Genomic DNA, 19,573 nt, shown 5'->3' with positions numbered 1-19,573 from the left:
TTTCCCTTTCCGCATTAAAGACATTGAAGGTCAAAGATGGTCTTCCCCCACCCCACCCCCAATACGGAGCATGCTATAACTAAAAATCCTATAAAGCCATTAGGGAAAGCAAGTTCCTAATGACTTGTCATGAATTATTTAAGACGAACCCAGGGGTGAAAGATTCTGCCTATGTGAAACAGCATTACTGCTACCAGGGAGTAAAGTTGAAAGAACAGTGCCAAGGATTTATTTTGCTTGCAGTGGGAAAGTTGTTTATCTCTAAATTAAAAACTCATCATTATCTTGGCAAAGACTGACTAAGTAACATATGGAATGAGAGCAACTCTGGGAACAAGGCAGCCTTTGCAAATGAACATTTAAAAGGAAGCTCTTTGGTTGTGGTCTTGAATTGGTCCTTTCACCAGTCTGGGACTAAGGAAGTCATTACCTCCTGCCTCAGCATTTTATTATGGGGAAGAAAAAGGTTGTAATAGTCGAGGTGCTTACGTACCATGGAATACTTCAACACGTTAACTGCTAATTTCACACATGTATAATTCAAAATTATTAGAAAATTTCCTTTGCAAAGCCCAGTCTTTAAACAAATCGTAAGTGAAAAAGTTTAGAGAGATGGATAAAAATCACTTGGATAAATCCAAATCACTTCTTTTTTCCTAGTTCCCAATGGATACCATTTCAAATATGATACAAGTTCCATGTTGATACTGATTTACTGTTCTTCATGCACCACACATTCAGCTGCAACACAGAAATAAGTTTGCTTTGAGTACACAAGATTACTGATAAAAATGCATTTTTATTTGAAAAAATGTGCAGAAACAATCACTGAATACAGTTCTCCACCATAGTATTCAAACCCAGACACCACAAAATCATTGGATGCTATGATTTCTGAAGCCACTAGAACTTTGATACAACAAAATTATGATCTAACAGTGTTTGTCAGGCACCACAGTCTACTCAGGGGTGCATAAAGTAAAAACACCGTGTTTAAGGTTTTCATTTACATTCATAGCACTAGACAAAACAGTGGTCTGTGTAGATGACAGACAAAACAATCAAAAGTGCTTAGCCTAACAATGAGAATAATATCACTTAAAGGTAGACTGTCGGAATACAGTGAAGCACTTCAGTGTTATGTTGAACATTATCTATTTTTAATACATTGAGCAAGATAACTTATTTCTCTTAGATAATTTCAGATGCAGTCAGTACCTTTTGCAAGGCTATGGACACAAAAGCCCTATTTGTACAAGGAGGATCTGACCAAGTTGTAATATACTATCTAGAATGTAATTGGACTCCTTGAAAGAAATACAAGATGACATACAAAATGAAATAGAGCTCATAGTTTTTTCAAGAACTTGAGATATATTAAACATTTCCAATCAAATACAATGACTTCAAGTTGCTAACATTTTATGCCTTCCAATACCCACTACTAAAATTGGTGTTTTGTCCCTGCTATGACACTTCTTTTCACAAGTGGTTTAAATTATTACTGTAATTTTTATTACTCTTAGCTTATGATAATAGTGCCTGTTTACGAAAGGGAACATAATTTACAAACCAATTTCTTAGATGTAGTTTCCTTTGATACTGACATGAACTCTATGAGGGACACAGGGTTTATAAGTTCCATATGAGGAGAAGCCACTAAGATATTTAATGGCACACTCATGAGCCCCAAATTGTTCTTTCTGACGAGTCTCCTTTCTACAATACTAGGTTTCCTCTCAAAGAGGATTTAAAAAAATAACCTGGAGAACAGAAAATTATAAGAATACATTTACTAGGGACAGACACTATTTTGATATTCCAACAGATATAAGGACAAGAGCCTTTGGTTAAATAAGGGATCCATTAGGTTAAGGACAGACATGCCCACTTCTACAAAATTTGCTAATGATTCTTAAAGACTAAGTTGAGGGAAATTAGCCATGATTTCCGTGACCTGTTGGAAAGAAAAGGAGCCATTAAACAAGTTTGATCGACTCAAAGATGATTTCTTTGTAAGTCAGCTTCAAAAGCTGACACCCTTTTAAATAACCCCACTATTTTGTTACTGATGTTTTTTGCTTGTTTTTTGTTCTATCTATATATGAAGCTAGAAAATATCTCAACCATACACTGCTGGTAAAAGGAGATGTGCAGAGAAGCATCTTTTTGATTCTACTCCTTGAAAAATTAACCAAAATGCAACTTATGAGAAAATTAAGTTCGCATAGAGCAAACAAAATGTTTCAAAGTTCCCACATTTTGATGCCACTAATGAAACATTTGGCGTTTGAATGTATTTATTAGCTTAGTTCTAAAGGCATAAACTACTTGGTAGATAAAAATGATGGTTAAATATTTGCCATGGATCTAGTTACAAAAACTCTACCTGTTACTAATTCTCCTTTTGTTTTCTACCTAAAAATCAAACTCAAAGTATGGCCTTCTGTGTGTTCCGCAATATTTAAGAACACTATTCAGACATTTAACTCTAACCTCCCTTTACAGCTTTTCCCCAACAATGTCATCACGTTTGGGTCTCCACCTAAGAATTCTAAGGCAACAAATTTATAAAACTCCTTAGATTTCTAACAATGATTTTATCAGTTCTACTTTGAGACAAATATCGTCATGAGTTTATAAAGCATTGAGACAACATTCATCTCAGATAATACTCTATTTCTGCTTTCCATGTCTAAGAGCTCAGCACTCTCCCCGGAAACAAGTTTATATCATATTGGTCGAAGATCAAGAAGAAAATATACTGTTTGGTGAATTCTCTGACAACTTTCTCAAGCATCTTGGCATCTTTAAAGATAACAAAGCTTTCCCTAAAATATTCACAGGCACCAGCCTTCTTTCAATGTTTTAAAGCTTGGTGGTACAGGGTGAAAGACAACTTTTCCATCCCTTTGGCTCACACCAGCTCTCAGATCTCTCTTTTAAAGAGTTCATTCTCTTAGGAAACCAGAAATTTCAATATTATCTCTTTACAGTTTGAGTTGGAGATGATAACCCCAAAATTCTTCATGGATGAGAATTTTCCTTCAGTGTTTTAGTATAATAGACACTGAAGAAAGCATATGTAACCTTTTTAAAAGTGAGCAGAGATACAGAGCAGTGAATAATTTTGTGTCATGGACATAGGTTCCAGGTTCCTACTATACCTAGCTATTCACTATTACACATATTGCTTCTCTTTCTGGCTGATGAGTATGTAGATGAGCTTCATCAAACTTATTGATTTCCACTAGATTCAATTAACACTTTATAGGATATTTTGGCTGTTATTAAATTATTCTTAATGTCGTCATGTAATTCCCTATGGTCAAACTTCTCCCTCTTACAGTGGAGACAAGAAAGATCAGATTAAAACTCTTACCCAGTTCATTTTATTTTATGTGTGCAGGTTGGCAGAGAATAATTTACGCTAGAAGCATAACAAAGACATCCGCTGATACATGGACCGGACTGGCCCATCTGGTTAAGAACAACAGATGAAATGTTTACTTTGCTTTAGAAAATGCTGGTTTTGAATTTTTTTTGCAGTGTATAGCTGATAATATGGAAATGATAGCAAATCACTAGAGCGGTTTCAAGAATTCTAAAACTTACGTAGAGACCCACAAGCTCAATTCCTAGCGTTTCGCATTTTCTCTGCCAATTTATGACTTGTGACACCCGTCATACCAAGACGACATGTTTTCTCAGCTATTTTTTGACACAGTTTTCAAAGGATTTTTCTTTTTGTGTATTAGAAGGTAACCTTGTACCCACTCACAGTTGAATCTCAAGCAATGCCCTTTCCGTGAGAAGCTTAGGAGAAAGAGATGGTGGTAATCATCTCCAGATTCCAGTAACATCCTGTATGCTTTGCTGAAGATACCAGGATATCTTTCACTGTATTAGTGTCTCTGTGAGGCCCTCTTCTTTTATGACATCATAGGAAATGTGAGCTATGTGGTTGGAGACAAATTTGGTCACAGAAGTATTCGAGGCACTGTGTTAGAGCAATGTAAACATCAAACTAGTGTAAGCACTCCAGAAGTGATTTCTATATCAGAAAGAAGTTTCATCTACATTTTAAATATTTCCCCAAAATACAGTATGGGGGTTTACCAAAGCATTTGGGAGATAACAATAACAGGATACATCTGGGCTAAAAATACATGCTGTTTTGGGTTAAAGGAGGTATGCAATTCTTTAAAGCAGTCTGTATACTAACAAGCAATTTCAAACCAATATGAAATTATAAAACAGATTATACATAATTATTAATTCTGAAATAATCAAGTGAAGGAATTTCCAGTAATGGTGACATAGAATTTGGGATCAGATGTCAAACTTGTCAGAGAAAATATTTTTTTAGATCAAGTACTTATTCATAAGTAGGATGCTATTTTAGTTTCCTTGTCTTCTTTAGATTTCCTTCCTCTTGAGAATGCTACCCAATAATTGTTATTTTTATAGGCATAGTTCTATAATTATGGGCATCATCGCCCTCTGCTTCATGCTACGTCTATCAAATAATGATCTTAAAATAGACTCCGAAGAAATTCTTGTGAAATAACTGACAATGACAGAATCTTGGCAAAAATAAGTCAATCATATAACTGGAAAAAGAATAGAAACCAAAAACAAACAGCAAACAAAAACAAAAACAAAAAACCAAATCCAAAATAGAATACCTTTAGGATTTTATAAAGGCTAAACATTCCCTATTACGGAGATGCAGGGGACATCACAGTTCGAATCCAAAGAAGAGTTGATAAAATGACCATAGCAAGTTTGCCAAATTTTGCCACAGCAATGATTATATTGCTTCTTCTCACTTTACTCTCAGTTAAAACATCTTTGAGCTTGGCTAATAGCTTCCTATCCCCATGGCTCAGGCACTGAGGTCACGAAGAGCATCGTAGAGAAAAACACCATTGGAAGGAACACCCAAGCAGGATGGATCTTAGAAGCTGGTCTTATGCTGCAGAAGTCAGAGGAACTGAGCAATTAACACTGAGAATTTTGCAAGAACATCTTAGACAATCCTTTGGATCTGTGTTCCTAAAACTGAGTCAATACCAGATGTAGACCTTAGAGAGAGGCTCAAGGGGAGAATGGGGGACTTGGATTTAGGGTTCCTAATGTTTGTAATTTAAAAATATACAGAGTATGGCAAAATGAAATTTAATTAGCAAATTTTATAGGAAGAGGAACCATCCTATCAAAATTATATACTCAGGATAAAAAGAGAAAACTTGAAGCGTGATGCCTTTGTTATAGGTAAAACTGACAAGTATTTAAATAATCGTTTAATAGGAGTTCCTTAGGCTTACCATAAAGATAAAAAAAAACAATGTAATATCAGTTTAGACACAATACTAAGAATAGGACAATGGAAAATATGTTTGTGATGATTTTTTTTTAAAAAGGCAGTTTTATGTGAAAAAATAAAATGATTAACCAACTTTTTAGAGATAAGATATAGCTCCACTCTTTCCCTACCCCCAAATATACCTCAAAGGTGGGTATTTTGCCTGAGGCAAAATGAAAACAAATGTTAAGTATATTGTTTTATGGCATGAGGTATCATCAATTTTTATGTGATGAATGACATGAAAATTCAGAGCGAGCATAAAACCATCCACCATTCTGACGTTGTTGCTGTACAAAGTGATACACCTGTATTTTTACAACTGATTCAAAGCCAGGGGTGGCTGTGGAGGGTAGAAAAGTGATTCCAAGTTTCCATTGTTTTTGTAAATTAAAAAGAAACGCACAACTATTAGTCACTTTTTGTTTTCATATTGCTGACATATTTTATCTAAAAAAAACAAGTAAGGCTAAATAGTTTTTCTTGACTGCATTTCTAAAGAAATAAAGAAATTTGGCAACCTTTAATTTCTCCTCATGACCATTTGCTAAGAAAAATGAAACGTGAGGCTGAACAATGAACTGATTTCCAAAATTTTGTTTGAAAGGGAAACCTCTGGAGATTCTCTTAATCCCAAGTGATAATGTCAACTTCTAATTGGCTTGGGTGAAATTTGGCTAAATGACTCTTCCAGACATCTGTAACAGACACATTTAATTTCACTTGTCCAAATGCCATGTTATCATATGTTCATTTTTCTTCCAGGGCATTTCTTTTGTACTTTGTCATTCACAGTCCTGTTCTTGTCTATTTGCCATTTATTAAGAATATAAAAAGGACATTAATATACAATCTCCCATATTTTAGCAGAAGTCTGACTTTCACACTCTCATCAACTTATCAGCAATTAAGCCATCCTAGGACAGCTTATTGGGTGTACATAGCCATGTCATTCTTAACGATCGATTTAGATTTCTTTATTGGGTACCCATTTTTAGCTAAATATGTCCCCCCAATGCAAAACTGAAAGGACAAATCTAATTCTATATGAGAAGTAAATCCAATCTTTAAGAAAAAAAATTGCCTTTCTATATTTTCCCTTTACTGGCCTATCCCTTTCCCCCATGTGACATGGTAATTTTTGTTCTGGTTTAAAACTCACAGATAATCATCTTGAATACTTTCTAATCTACTCATCTTCTTTATAAACACACACACACACACACACACACACACACAAATTGAGCATCCCTCATAGTGAGACCACATTAGGAAATCTCTGATCTTGTCTGGAGGGGCCTCAGAGACAACTGGTCAATCCTTTTAACACTGTTGACTATTCTGGTTTCTTAAAATAGATTTTTCAGGCAGAAAAGCAAGATATGCCAGTATGCATGGTCTACTCAACAACAATTTTGTGGTTTGCCGCTGTTTTGGGAAGTAATATTTGAGTGGGGTTTTTGATGATCAGTTCCTATGCAGGGACTAGCAGCCACATTTCTTCTCTGCTGGTTTCTCCCCATCTAGCTTTCCCGAGTTTCCACCGTTGACGGTGTCAGGGACTTGTGTCTTCTCTACACACTGTTCCATTCGCTTCATTATTAAGTCCAGAAGGGTTTCCACGGCTTTCTCCACATTCTGGCCAGTTGCTGCACTTGTTTCAAAATATGGTATGCTTGAATAGAAGAGATGACAAATATTTTTGAGAGGAAGAAATCAGAAAAGACACAACAAGATGTACAAATGAGTCACACATGCAAAAGCATGGCTGGCTGAGAGACTGTGAAATAATCAAGATTTTGCCGGCTGAGTTGGAAAGCATCCTTGTTTTTTCTCAGTGAGTAAAAGCTGGTGGGCTGCTTTTTCCTATGGATATCACCAATTTTATGGACAAGGAAATGGATACAGGAGGTACTCAGGAATTTGAAGCTAATGCATTACCACTGTTTCAAAAAAAAAAAAGAGGGTAGAAATACCTAAACTAGTGGTAAATATTACCATTAAAATATCATTTCCCTTTTAATCAATTATCTGGAAATAGGACTTAGAAATTAAGCGGGCACTGAATAGGATATACATGTAAATAAGTAAGTCTATATTTATTCGGAATCAAAAGTTTCAAGAAGACATATTTTCAAAGCCCTCAAGGAGAATTAATTCTTCAGTAAAAAATTGGCAGAGAAGATGAAACTGTTTTAAATTTGAAGTCTGTGGTGGAACTCAATTTATAATCACAGGGGGGTATTTAACATTTTTGTAATCTGCCATTTAAGCTCAGCTTCAATGAGGATTACATTACGTCCATGTTAGGTATTATTTCTTAGAGTTTTACAACTATTAGTTGAAAGGCAGTAGAATATAGTGTTGAAGATCATGACCTCTGATCTCAGACTGCCTGAGTTGAATTCAAACTCTGCTACTTAGCAGCTACCGGACCGTCCATTGGTTACTTAATCTTTCCATGCCTCAATTCTTTGTATCTAAAATGGGATGACTCCTGATCTCCTACATATGGTAATGAAGGGTTAAATGAGTTAAAGTCTAGGGACAGTTGTTAGCACATAATAATTACCCAGCAAATGTTAGCTGCTATTACTATTAAGTAATTGGTTTGAAAGATCCCATACATTCCCCTGAAAGATCTTTTTCATTCATGTGCCAGTATTGATTCAAGGGGCGTCCTCCTAGTATCAGCCTCATATCCCTGCTCCATTACTAAGCAGCAGTGTGCAAGATTAGATGACATCTCCACGTAAGTGACTCACCCGTATTTGTCAGCCAGGTCCCGGGCTTGCCTTTCATTGACTTCCCTCTGGTCTGGCAGGTCTGCCTTGTTGCCAATTAATACTATATCTGGATTTTCACAATAAGCATTTGCTTGCAGTTGGCCTTAGGAAGAAAGCAGATGGACCCAGCACGTTAGTTATAAACAAGTGATGTCTAATGACTGCTCATACTTCAAATTCCTTTTTTTTTTCATACTTCAAATTCCTAAACTAATTGTTCACCTCCAGCTTGGCTGCCTACTGGTTATATTAGCCAAGTTACTCAACGCTTCTCAACTGCAGCTTCCTCGTTGGTAAAATGAATGAAGATAACGTCTCACAAATCGCAGATTGTGATCATTAATAATAATTTATATGAAGCAACTATATGATCACGTATCAGTGCTCTTCTACATCTGGGGAAATGGACATACCACTTCATACTATTTGTTCCTCAAGTAAAAGTAGAGATAACAGAACAGGATTTTTTTAAGTTTATTTATTTATTTTGAGGGGGGTGGTGGGGAGGGACAGAAAGAGAGGGAGAAAGATAATCCCAAGCAGGCTCCATGCTGACAGTGCAGAACCTGACATGGGGCTCACGCTCACAAACAGAGAGATTATGGCCTGAGCCCAGATGAAGAGTTGGACACTCAGTTGACTGAACCACTCAGGTAAACAGGATTTTTAAATGTGTAAGTTTACTCTTTCCTTTAAGAGACTGCTACATTTCTATCTCCTGAAGTCCAAGGTGATGATCTATAAGAATAGAATGTTTCTGAACCACCACAAGTTCAAGTTCATGGAGAAATAATTTTAAGACAGGTTTTTCTCTTTTCTCTTTTCTCTGTTCAAAAGAGAGAAGAAGAGAAGGAGGGAAGGAAAAAAGGATGGACTGGAGGGTTGGGGGAGGAAGGGAGGGAACAAGGAAGAAAGAAGGAAGGAAATAAGAAATCTATCAACCTATGTTTTTAAAATTACAGGGATTACTTTAATTTCTATCTCAAGAGATGCTGTATGAAACTTTGCCAAGGAAGAAGACAAGGCTTATCCTGTAACACTAATTATTTGGGTGTTAAAAATTAAAGTGTTATGAGACATGCCAATTAATTATCTTAAATCCCAACAGTATCCTTCAGGAATTTTTTTTTTTAAATAAGGAAGAATTTTATCTGCCTTGAAAAGGGATGAATAAGTCATTCTCTGAAAAAAAATCTAATAATCTTATTGTTTATCTCCTCAGAATCTAATAATACCACGAAAATTTGGATAAAGAAATACAATAATAAACAGAAACAGAGACAGATTCTAAGATAAACACTCAACTGGAAAAGCAATTAACGAAGTCAGAATTTGTTGGTATTTTCCCCCATGGTAGCAAGTGCATTATTGAATTTGCATTTAAAGCAGTTACATATATTAATTATAAATCATATATAATAAGAATAAATAGATATTTTTTGAGCATCTATTCTGTACCAAACACTATTCTGGGTTTTGGACTACTGCAATGGAACAGAGCAGACGAAGCACTTTTATAGAGCTCCCATTCTAGTTGAAGAGAGTCAAAATGACAAGTAAAGAAATATATAATATAATGTCAGGTGGTAGAAGTGACAAAAGAAAATAAAATGTACATTGGGGAGATACAAAGTAAGGAGGAGTACTAGTGTAGACGGTGGTCAGGGAAGGCTTCCTCCAAGAGATAAATTAGGTTTGAACAAAACCTTGAAGGTGATGAGAGAGCTAGCACACTCCATAAACAGGAGATGAGAAATCAAGGCAGAAAAAAATCAGAAAGTTAAAAAGCCACAGGTAGGAATGTGCCTTTTGTCCCTGTCAGCAAGAGAGACTTTTGGCTGGAGGCCAATGAGCTGGGGGAGAATGAGAGTAAATTACACAGGAATCCAAGGCCTGATATCCATGGCCTTGCAGGTGAGTGAAGGAGTCTGGATTTTATTCTAAGTGATTTGGGAGGTCCCAGAAAAACTTTGAGCAGGGAAATAACATGATCCAATTTTTTAAAAAATATCACTCTGGCCATAGACGGCCCCGACAAATCTAGAAATGATAAGACTATCACTAGTCCCATAGGACAACATATATATATATATATATATATATAATATATATATACACACACACACACACACATACACACACACACATTAGGATCAAAATTCATGTTTGTAATAAAAATGCAAATGAAATATTCTCTTTAGTGCTATATCAATTTTTAAAAAAGGAAATCAAATGCTATTTTCCTGGGCTGACATATATCAATCTGTCTTTAATAACTGATTAGGCTACTTTTAACTTAATGTTATACCTAACTTTCTATTTTTCTATTCAAAGCTTCCTTACATTTGAACATTTTTTCCAAAAATGTAAAATTCCCATGTGAGATGATTGACACACTGTATCTTATCTTCACATGGCTGGTCTGCTCTGGAGCAGTTTCTCACCAAATTCATCCATTGGTTAATTAATCCATTAGTTAACCCATGCACAAGGGCACACATTTTTAGGTGTCAGTGAACCCTCTCAGAAAACACGGCTGTTTTTCCCTGTCTCCTTTCCAGGTTAGATGTGGTAGCTTACATAGTTGTAAGAAGTCTTTTAAGACTCATTGGATAAGTGGAATTAATAGCCTTTCAATTGCAACTATAATGACCTTGAATATAGGTGGTGATAGAGCTACATAGGCTTCTTCTAAGATACAATTCCAAGTCACCTTAGGTGAGCCACATTAAGGCCATCACTTTGAAGGTAAGACAGGAAATGCTAAACTCATGAATTCTCAAAGTTAATCTGTGGAACCCAATCTGGTTTCATGTCGCGAAGCAAAGAAGCTGGGGCCCAAAGTGGCCAATGCAAGTTAGTTGATCCCACTTACTCATCCAGTTTCTGACATTCAAGAAGCTCTGTTGACTGGTGAGGTCAAACATTAATAAGAATCCCATGGCATCTCTGAAAAATGCAGTTGTGAGGCTCCGGAATCTGCCAAGAAAACACAGTGGATAGTTCTGGAAGTTAGCCCACAAACATATTACGATGACAATACACACAACACTATTTTCCTTTGAAATGTGAAATCTCCATGGCATCCCTTATGGATTCTCCTACAGAAGGAGAAAGTGGGTAGAAAGAATGTTAAAGGGTCAGGGGAAGGCATCTGGTTGTAGACATTTTTTTAGGACCACATCCTGGCTTTATGGTCTAGAACACTTATATACACTGAGTTTGTAACATTCAATCACATACTGACTTACACAGCCCCTTGGACTTGTTGGGCCCCTTGTTGGCTCATGGATATCTTATGGTCCACAGGTAAAATAGAAGCCACTCTCAAATGGGGACTTTAACTTAAACTTTTCAATCTCCCTTGTCTGCGCCTAGAAGAAAGTTTGGCACTCGGTAACCTAAAAATGAATGCCCATGATTACATGCAGGAAACCACAACTTGTTAGCAGCCGGAGATGAGGTTCTTTTGCAGGGAAAAAACAATGTTGGTGAGAAAACTCTTTTAGAAGCATTCTGGGGGCAGAGCTGATTTTGAGTCTGACATCCATGTCTCAGGAAGAAGAGGGAAAAACCACTGAAGGAAGGAGAAAGAGAAAGATGATTAGGGGAAGAAAGGCAAGGTCAGAGGGACATAGTAGGTGGAGACAGAAAGCAAGAACACTCATCTCTAGTAGAGGATTTTGAAGAATATACTCTGTCACGTACAGTATAAAGACTTTTTGCCTCGGCTCCTACCTCCTCCACCCAAAGCCTTCAGTGAAATTGAAGGTGTGCTGAGATACGCTTCAATGTTAAAAATGGGCAAAACCAGAGACCACACAGACGGGGCAGAGAAGGTTTGGGCTATATTGATACAGAATTGAATTTGGAAATAGGGTTTTAGAAAGGCACATAACTTTGAAATACAGAATACCACTTCCTATCCTAAATGTCCTCCTAATTTTTGGACTCCTATGTTAGCCTATTTTTAGATTCTTTGGTTTCCCTGGAGTTCCACTCTCAACCCCTTCCCGCTCTACATACACTCACTGAGTAATCTCATCCATTTCCCTGGCTCAATTACCACCTATGTGTTGAACCCCAAATGAACAGGTCTAGATTTGTCCTGCCCTTCATGCTGCATGCCCAATTACCTGTTGTATGTTTCCAGTTGGAGGAAACTGAGGCAACTCTAACTTCACATGTCTAAACCCAAACTGGCCCCTCCTCCTGATTTCTTCGTCTGTCAATGCATCATGATCCTCGGTGATGCCACAGCTGTTCTTTCTCCTTCACCCACTGTATACAATCACTAAGCATCTCCTGACCTTCTCATTTCTGTCCACCTGCCCTAGTTTTGAACCTATTATCTTTCCCCTGAATAACTTCAACAGCCTTCTTAACAGGCTTCCTGTCTCCAGTTTTGTTTGAGACCCTCCCCTTCACTGATTCCTTCCCCCTGGTTATATAAATCCTCTGCTGAAAACATCTAAACAATGATGCAATGCTCTTAAGATAATGACTGAACTCTTTCATAAGCTGTCAGGCTCTGCATGAACTGATCCTCGCTCATCTACCCTGCTTCATCTCCTGACTACCCACAGGCATACCATCTTCTTTTAGTCGTTAGAAAGTTCACTCTCTCCCCTGGGCTCCCACACACGCTGTTCTTCCTGTGGGTAACCTTGCCTTAATGCTTCCTCGATCTCCCACCTCTTTAACCTGTTAAGACTCCCTCATACATACATTATGTATGAGTGTGTGTATGTGTGTGTGTGTGTGTGTGTGTGTGTATGTATATGCGTGTGTATGTATATATATCTATATATCTATATTTGTATATCTATATATCCATATATATATCAGAAGACGTATCCCTTTTCCAAGCAGCCTTCCTAACACCCACATCTGGCTAATGGGTTTCTCCTGGTGCACCTGCTTATCACCCTTTGTTTTCCTGACACTGCCCTAAGGCTATATTGCAATTGCTCCTTATCTATTCAAATGCTACCCTAGCCTTGTAAGCCCCAACAGGAAAGAAGTTGTATTTCTAACTTGTTATCCATTACATTTTCATGGTCTTGAACATAGTATTTGCTCATGAAATGTTTGTCAAATTAAGAGAAAAGTAAGTAAATAAAGAGAATAGTAAAGGATATAAAATTATTAACGATTTCAATGACTTCAATAGACAACAATCCTTTTAATACCAAAGCAAGGAGAATAGGTATTTTAATGACTTTATTCCCAAATTTGATTTCTTTAGTAAGGCATTAATCATGATAACTATGAAATACCAAAAATTTTACTCAATTTTTTTTCTTGTGGAATTGCTCCTACCAGTTGCTGGAAGCTCAGAGATTATAGAGCTTTTATAAAAGTTTTCTTTCTCTTTGGTGACTAGCTGTATTCATAAAATTGTCTCCTACTCAACCACAATAGTGTGGCTAAGACAACTGCTTTCTGTTCTCTTTGAGAGAGAGAAAGAGAGAGAGAAAGAGTTGTGTATGTGTGTCTCATTTAAGGACAAGACTGTGCCATATCCCCCTCTCATTGCCCATAGCACATGACAAAGTTAATTTTAAAACATGTTTGCTGTACAGATTTCATTGGGACAAACATTTCTGCATCCACAGCAACATGGACAGGACACTGTTATTCTGCCACAGGCTCATATCCTGGACCATTCTGCCCAGCACCGTTGTTATCCACCGCCCCCCCCCCCCCCATTCTTCCCAGGGTTACTCCAGGGGAAAGGTAATTGACTTCCAGTTTTATTCACCAATCTCATTTTGTCCAGTGAGTCAGTAGGGTGGGGAAAGCTAGACCCACATAAAAAAACAAACAAAAGAAACCGATCCCAGAGTCACATTATTACTCTCTCCCTCACTGGGAACTAAGGCTGTGTCCTGTATCCTTGAGGTTTACATAAGGGGTATGATATTTTCCCTTGTTCCCAGGATACCACTTTTATCAATAAGCATTATCTTATATTATACTGCCAGATGTTTTTAGGCACAGGGTTGAGGTGTGAGACACTGTTTATCTTGTTGCGTAGCTACACCTTATATATATACAGAATGCAACATTCAAGGGATGAAAAACCCCAGTGCTACTAAGACTATCCCTGGTATTCCTCCCTTCCCTCATAGAGCAGCTGTCTTAAGGGGGCAGAGGAGAGAAGCCTACCATCATGCGAGGCTGACATATCATGTGTGAGGACATATGGGAACCACATTTTCTCATATTACTTCTTCAAAAATGAATTAAATTGGTCTATAAAACATACATCTTTGTGACAACAAAACTGACATATGAACAGAGATTCTTGTGAGGAACGACTTCAGAAGAACTAGCAGTGTTGAAGAATGTGTGTAAATGGAATTCACAGTCAAAAGAGCTAACAGAGAGGGCCCAGCACCTCTCCTGGCGTTTACACCCACGGAAAGCGAGAACACTTTGGACGCATTTCAAAAACGAAAGTGTTTACAAGCATAAACATTCTAAGACATGTGATGCCGGATTTGGAGGTATGTGCCTTCTAAATATCTTCTCTGACAATCCACAGCCATTTTTTATTTAATCTGATATTGAAAAGCTTCATTAGCTTGTGGTCTTTACCACGTGGAAACCTTGGGTCCCAAAGAAATATATTTTCATCAAATAACGGAACAGTACCTTCAGCTCTAACTAAACAACACTCCTGTCTACTGAGCTTCTCTTGTCTTGGACATTGTACCAGAGAAGATGCTAGAAAACCAAGCATGGTCTCTGCCCCGGTAATGCTGACAATTTTGTTGGGGTAAGAAGGCCACAGGTGAATCAATAAAAGATTTACCTTACTACAAGGTGGTGTATAATTAATTAACTTAATGGACAAAAGGATCAGTGTCATAGGAGTTCATAACAAGAGGGGATTTGTTTCAAGTGAGTGTTTAGAAAGGCTCCCACAAAGGAGGTGGTACATGAGACAGTCCTGGTGAAAAGAGAGGATCAGGGAAGGTGGGAAGGGAGGAAAATATTCTAGCTAGAGAGCAATGGTGTGACCCAAATTTTAGAAAACTAAGCCAGTCAAGTGGTACAGGACAGAGGAGCTGTGCCGAAGAATGGAAAGAAATGAGAAAGGTCTTACCCCCCCTTTCCTTAATTCCCTCTTTAGGTTGCACTTATAATAATGTCAATTGCCCACCTTAATTTAATTAAATGCTAAAGAAGATTTTTTTTCCTATTAGAAAGTACAAAGACAACACAAGGATCTTCAGAGATTTTTGAAGATCTGATTTTTGAAATCATACCAAATACACAATGCTAGCTATGGCCAAGTAACTATAAACAATTTATTCTCATTTCGTGATATAAATGTCTATTTTGAAACCAGGAGAAGAGTTGTAGATCATCTGACTTTCAAGATCACGTATGGCATTCACTTTAAAGTAAGTTTTCTAAGCTGTTTGTAGCTAGAAACAAAGTAATTTACTATTACCGTTCTTGTCCTGCAGTGTCCCACAGCTGAAGATGCACCTTAAATGCTTTCCCTGATGATCCATTGGGTCCCTGTGCATTATAAACCTAAAAGATACAATTTTCATCAGTTGATATTACTTTGGATTTTGTCAACATTCAAATTCTCTGGGTTCACGCAGTATGTTTTTTCTCAATTACTATAATCAAAGTTCAGAGTGCAGAATAAATATTTGCTCTGTTTTTTTCCAGAAGTATCACATAGACTCTCACTTTTAAATGTCAAGTACAAGTATGATTTTCAACACAATTTAGGCATACTGCAAACTTAAATTAGACACCTTCTGTCACTTCCTCATGGAGGCAGCAAACATTAGATTGAGGACCCAAGTTCTAGGTTCAAGTATCAACTCTTCATTTCACTTCTTTGAATCTTATTGTCTTAGGGCAAATTGAGACCCACAATCTCTTCCTACTTTACAGAGTTCCTGCAAACCTAAATAGCAGATGTGAATGCACTTCTAAAACAGTGAAATGCTTTACAAATACCTGAATATCTTTTACTGTGATGTGGACTTTCAAAATGACCTACCCACAAAATAGGCACAGAATTTCTTATTAAGTTTACACAAGATATTTCAAGTCTTCCTTTAGTAGCCATTTTTCCCAAGGCCCTTTTTATTAATGTTTAAATTTTCAAAATTATGGCCTTTTGACTTCTTATTTCAGCAAAGCATAACAACTTTAACACCTAATCAGCTCTCCTAAGTATGTGTTAGTAAAAATGTTTAAAGGGAAAACTTTGTAAGGACTTCTACCTAGATCAGTGGAGGCATTTGGGAGGGGTGAAGCCACAGGAAGGGAGGGGTTAGAAGCAAGGTTAGAAGCCAAGACTACACTAAAATGTATTGACTTTCAGATCAGGCACAAGATTTATAAGGAACCATGAATTTAACTTCTCAACCACTATTTCCTTCCCCCCACCCCAGTTCTCAAAGAAAAGAGTAGACTTGTGACATCAATTGGAAGCCGCAGCCATGTTGGCAATCACAAATACCTTGGGTGGCAGTAAATCTGGCTAAGCTTATGTGTCTATGCTACATGTCTCACATGTCACAATATCTTTATTCCTGTCATTAGTGTCTAGCATAGGAGCAGAAAGCAGTTGTAATTCTCACTTAAACTCCCTTATCTTGTAAAATAGCATGGACTGGTCTCACATTCTGTTCATAATAAGCTAGTGATTGATAGCTGAGTCTACACATAAATACAAATGCAGCAAGAACTTACAAAGCTCATATTCCAGCTATTTGCCAATCATCCTTTTATTAACTTCTCTCTTAAGAGTGGATAAATGAACACCACTGGTTCTTATTGAGAAACGTAACTCAGATCAAGAGTGAATGCTTTGGCAACCTGGATAGTTCGGGTTTTGAAAGATTCCTAGAGAATTCATAGAATTCATATAGACCCATAAAATATTTATTTGTCCTATATACTTTTGGAGACAAGTGATAGTGTCACTCAACATTTTTCTTAGCAAAAATGTGATTTATGGTTGACAAAATTAAAAATATTCTAAATTGAATTAAAGTGACAGGTTATGAATTTCCTGCAAAAAAAGACAGACTCCTTGCAATGCAGTAACCATAGCTCCTTAATTCTATTTAATCTGAGAAGGATCAACAACAAGGTTAACATAACAGTATGGGTCAAGACTCACCACACGTTTTTCCCGGAAGTCTATCCCTACAGTGGTGATAAACTTGGGATTGAATTTATTGTCTGTGTATCGATAAAGAAATGTCGTCTTCCCCACCCCCGAATCTCCAAGGGCCAGGAGTTTGATCAGATAGTCATAGTCCCCATCGGTCATAGTGATGGACTCGGCAGGCCTGCATAGAAGAGGAAAAACAGTAGGTTATGGGAAAAATTGATTCCCCTTTGCCTTCCTTCAAAACACAACATAAATTTACATTGCAAGCTTAAAATAGTTGATTACTTCCATTCTGCCAATTCTGAATGAGCTTGCACAGAGCAGCTTCAGGAGTAAAAGCACACCTACTGCTATCTCACTCAGTGCAAAGCTTTTTACGTCATGTCAGCTAATATGGAACAAAAGGCTATATGATTATGTGACACCCACAGTAGCCACTGCCCCAGTGATAGTACAACTTAAAGAGCCACAGCCCTTGTTTTAAAGCCAGTGCCCTTTGGGACCAGGAGTATGGTGTTAGGAAGAGAAGAAGGTCACAGGAAACAGAAAAGCCTGCCCAAAATGATGCAGGTAGGCTAGGAAGAGATTGAAATTATATATGGGTAGTGGAAGAGAAACGCCTAGGGGAACATTTTGCATCTAATCATGCATAATGAGCTTTCTATTATGTGCATGCAAAATATTCCTTTTTAATTTAAAAAATTTAACAACTGAGATGACAACCTTTAAAAACATTGATTTGAAATCATTTCAAAAGCAGCATCTAACAATCTTCTGTTTTGAAATACCAAAGCCTCTGTTCTCCAATGGCAAATCTGTTGTATTTGGCAAATCTGCTGAATGTTTTCCAGACTTTGAAAAAGGAGAAAATCTAGGAAGAAGAATAGCTGTGGTAATTCTGCTAGTATCTCACATACCTGAAGGAATGTCATTTGCCATTTTTTTCTGTTGCCCTAACCTCCTTTGCCTCAGTCTTAATTTCTTCTGTTACAATGGCTATGGGTGATGCCATGAGTAAATGCCAAGAACACCCGTGCTGGTAATACCTTTGAATTACACTACTACCTACCACATACTTACCGACATTTCCACTCCTGAGGTCAGCAAAACGATTTGGCATTTGGTAAAACTCTGATTCATGAGTTGCAGAAGGGGTTTATTATAGCCCATGTAAAGGAAGGCCTATAAAGATATTCCTAGAAAAGTATCTCTCCTATTATATGAGACAGAAGAATATTTTCCCACCTTTACAGATCCAGAAAACATACTCTTCAGTTATGGGGTGATTAAAATTAACTTCCAACAACAGGTTACCCCATAGACATATCTGAAAATTGCTAGATAATTCTAATCATTTCCTACCTGTAAGAAAATAGTGCACATGTTCATCGATTCAAACAAAACTTTATTTTTTGATGGTGTCACTTTAGTTAGTCATCAAAACTAAAAGGTTTCATGTCTTTGGATAAATAATGATAAAGATGATAATTAGGTACTTAGCAAATCAGTATCGTTACATCATTTGGAAGATCGGCAAATTTTTTACATTAGAATTTTCTAAAATTTGAACCTTACTCCTGCAAAATCCTGCTAAATTTATTATTGATGGATGTTTCTTTAACAAACTGTTTTTGAGTTAAAGTGTTTTGAGAACTGCCAGTACCTACTTCTATGCTAAAGCTCTCCTCCTCTATAATATGCTTTCTTCACTGAATAGGACTCTCACGGTGAATGTTGGCTGATGGTAAATGTTCTCTCTTTTTTGTTGTTGCTTTTGTTTAGTATATATACAAAGTATAATCATGGCTCTGGAAGAAATGCTTAGCTTCCATCAACAGCCAGCCTTCCTTAATAAAAGGATACGGGCATCTCAAGTATTGACATGAAATTCTTCATGGGAAAATGTTTTCAGTGACGGTCTATAAAGCAGGCGTTAGTTCTGAGTTTTGATGGTCCTGAATGTCTTACCAGGACTTTACAGTTGAAGATGTTGCTGTTCCTAGTCTGAGCCAAATGGGTTGCTAGAGGAGATTGCTGCCAGAGTAGTATAATTTCCCCCTATTTGGGAATATCAACGCCACCATCTCTCTGCGTTCTTCTCTTTCTCTCCCAAACTTGCTCATGTGAAACTCCTCTGAAGGATTAAAAAGTCTATCATTTCACCAGTATTACTGGGTGAAACGGTTAATTCTCTTGGGAAAGGTTAAATTTATTCTGAGATATAAGTGACCAATGCTAAATTCTTCCCCGAGCACAAGT

General features: G+C 37.2%; 1 protein-coding gene across 4 annotated transcripts in view; it reads right to left on the bottom strand.

Annotated features, from left to right (window-relative positions):
- Positions 1 to 779: 779 nt before the first annotated feature.
- The window catches only part of RAB27B (RAB27B, member RAS oncogene family), a 56,618-nt gene continuing 37,824 nt past the window's right edge, over positions 780 to 19,573 (bottom strand). For all 4 annotated transcript variants that reach the window (XM_047828617.1, XM_047828619.1, XM_047828618.1 and 1 more), the window contains 5 exons: positions 17,321 to 17,492; positions 15,620 to 15,705; positions 11,030 to 11,133; positions 8,134 to 8,257; positions 780 to 7,043 (listed from right to left, as the gene is read on the bottom strand). In XM_047828617.1, coding sequence (XP_047684573.1) covers positions 6,854 to 7,043; positions 8,134 to 8,257; positions 11,030 to 11,133; positions 15,620 to 15,705; positions 17,321 to 17,492 — 676 coding nt within the window. In that variant the 3' untranslated portion in view covers positions 780 to 6,853. The remainder of the gene's footprint in view (positions 7,044 to 8,133; positions 8,258 to 11,029; positions 11,134 to 15,619; positions 15,706 to 17,320; positions 17,493 to 19,573) is intronic.

Source organism: Prionailurus viverrinus, chromosome D3 (assembly GCF_022837055.1).
Source record: "Prionailurus viverrinus isolate Anna chromosome D3, UM_Priviv_1.0, whole genome shotgun sequence".
Lineage (NCBI taxonomy): Eukaryota > Metazoa > Chordata > Mammalia > Carnivora > Felidae > Prionailurus > Prionailurus viverrinus.
The sequence above is the reverse complement of the archived record's forward strand: the minus strand, read 5'-3'. Positions and strand labels throughout refer to the sequence as shown.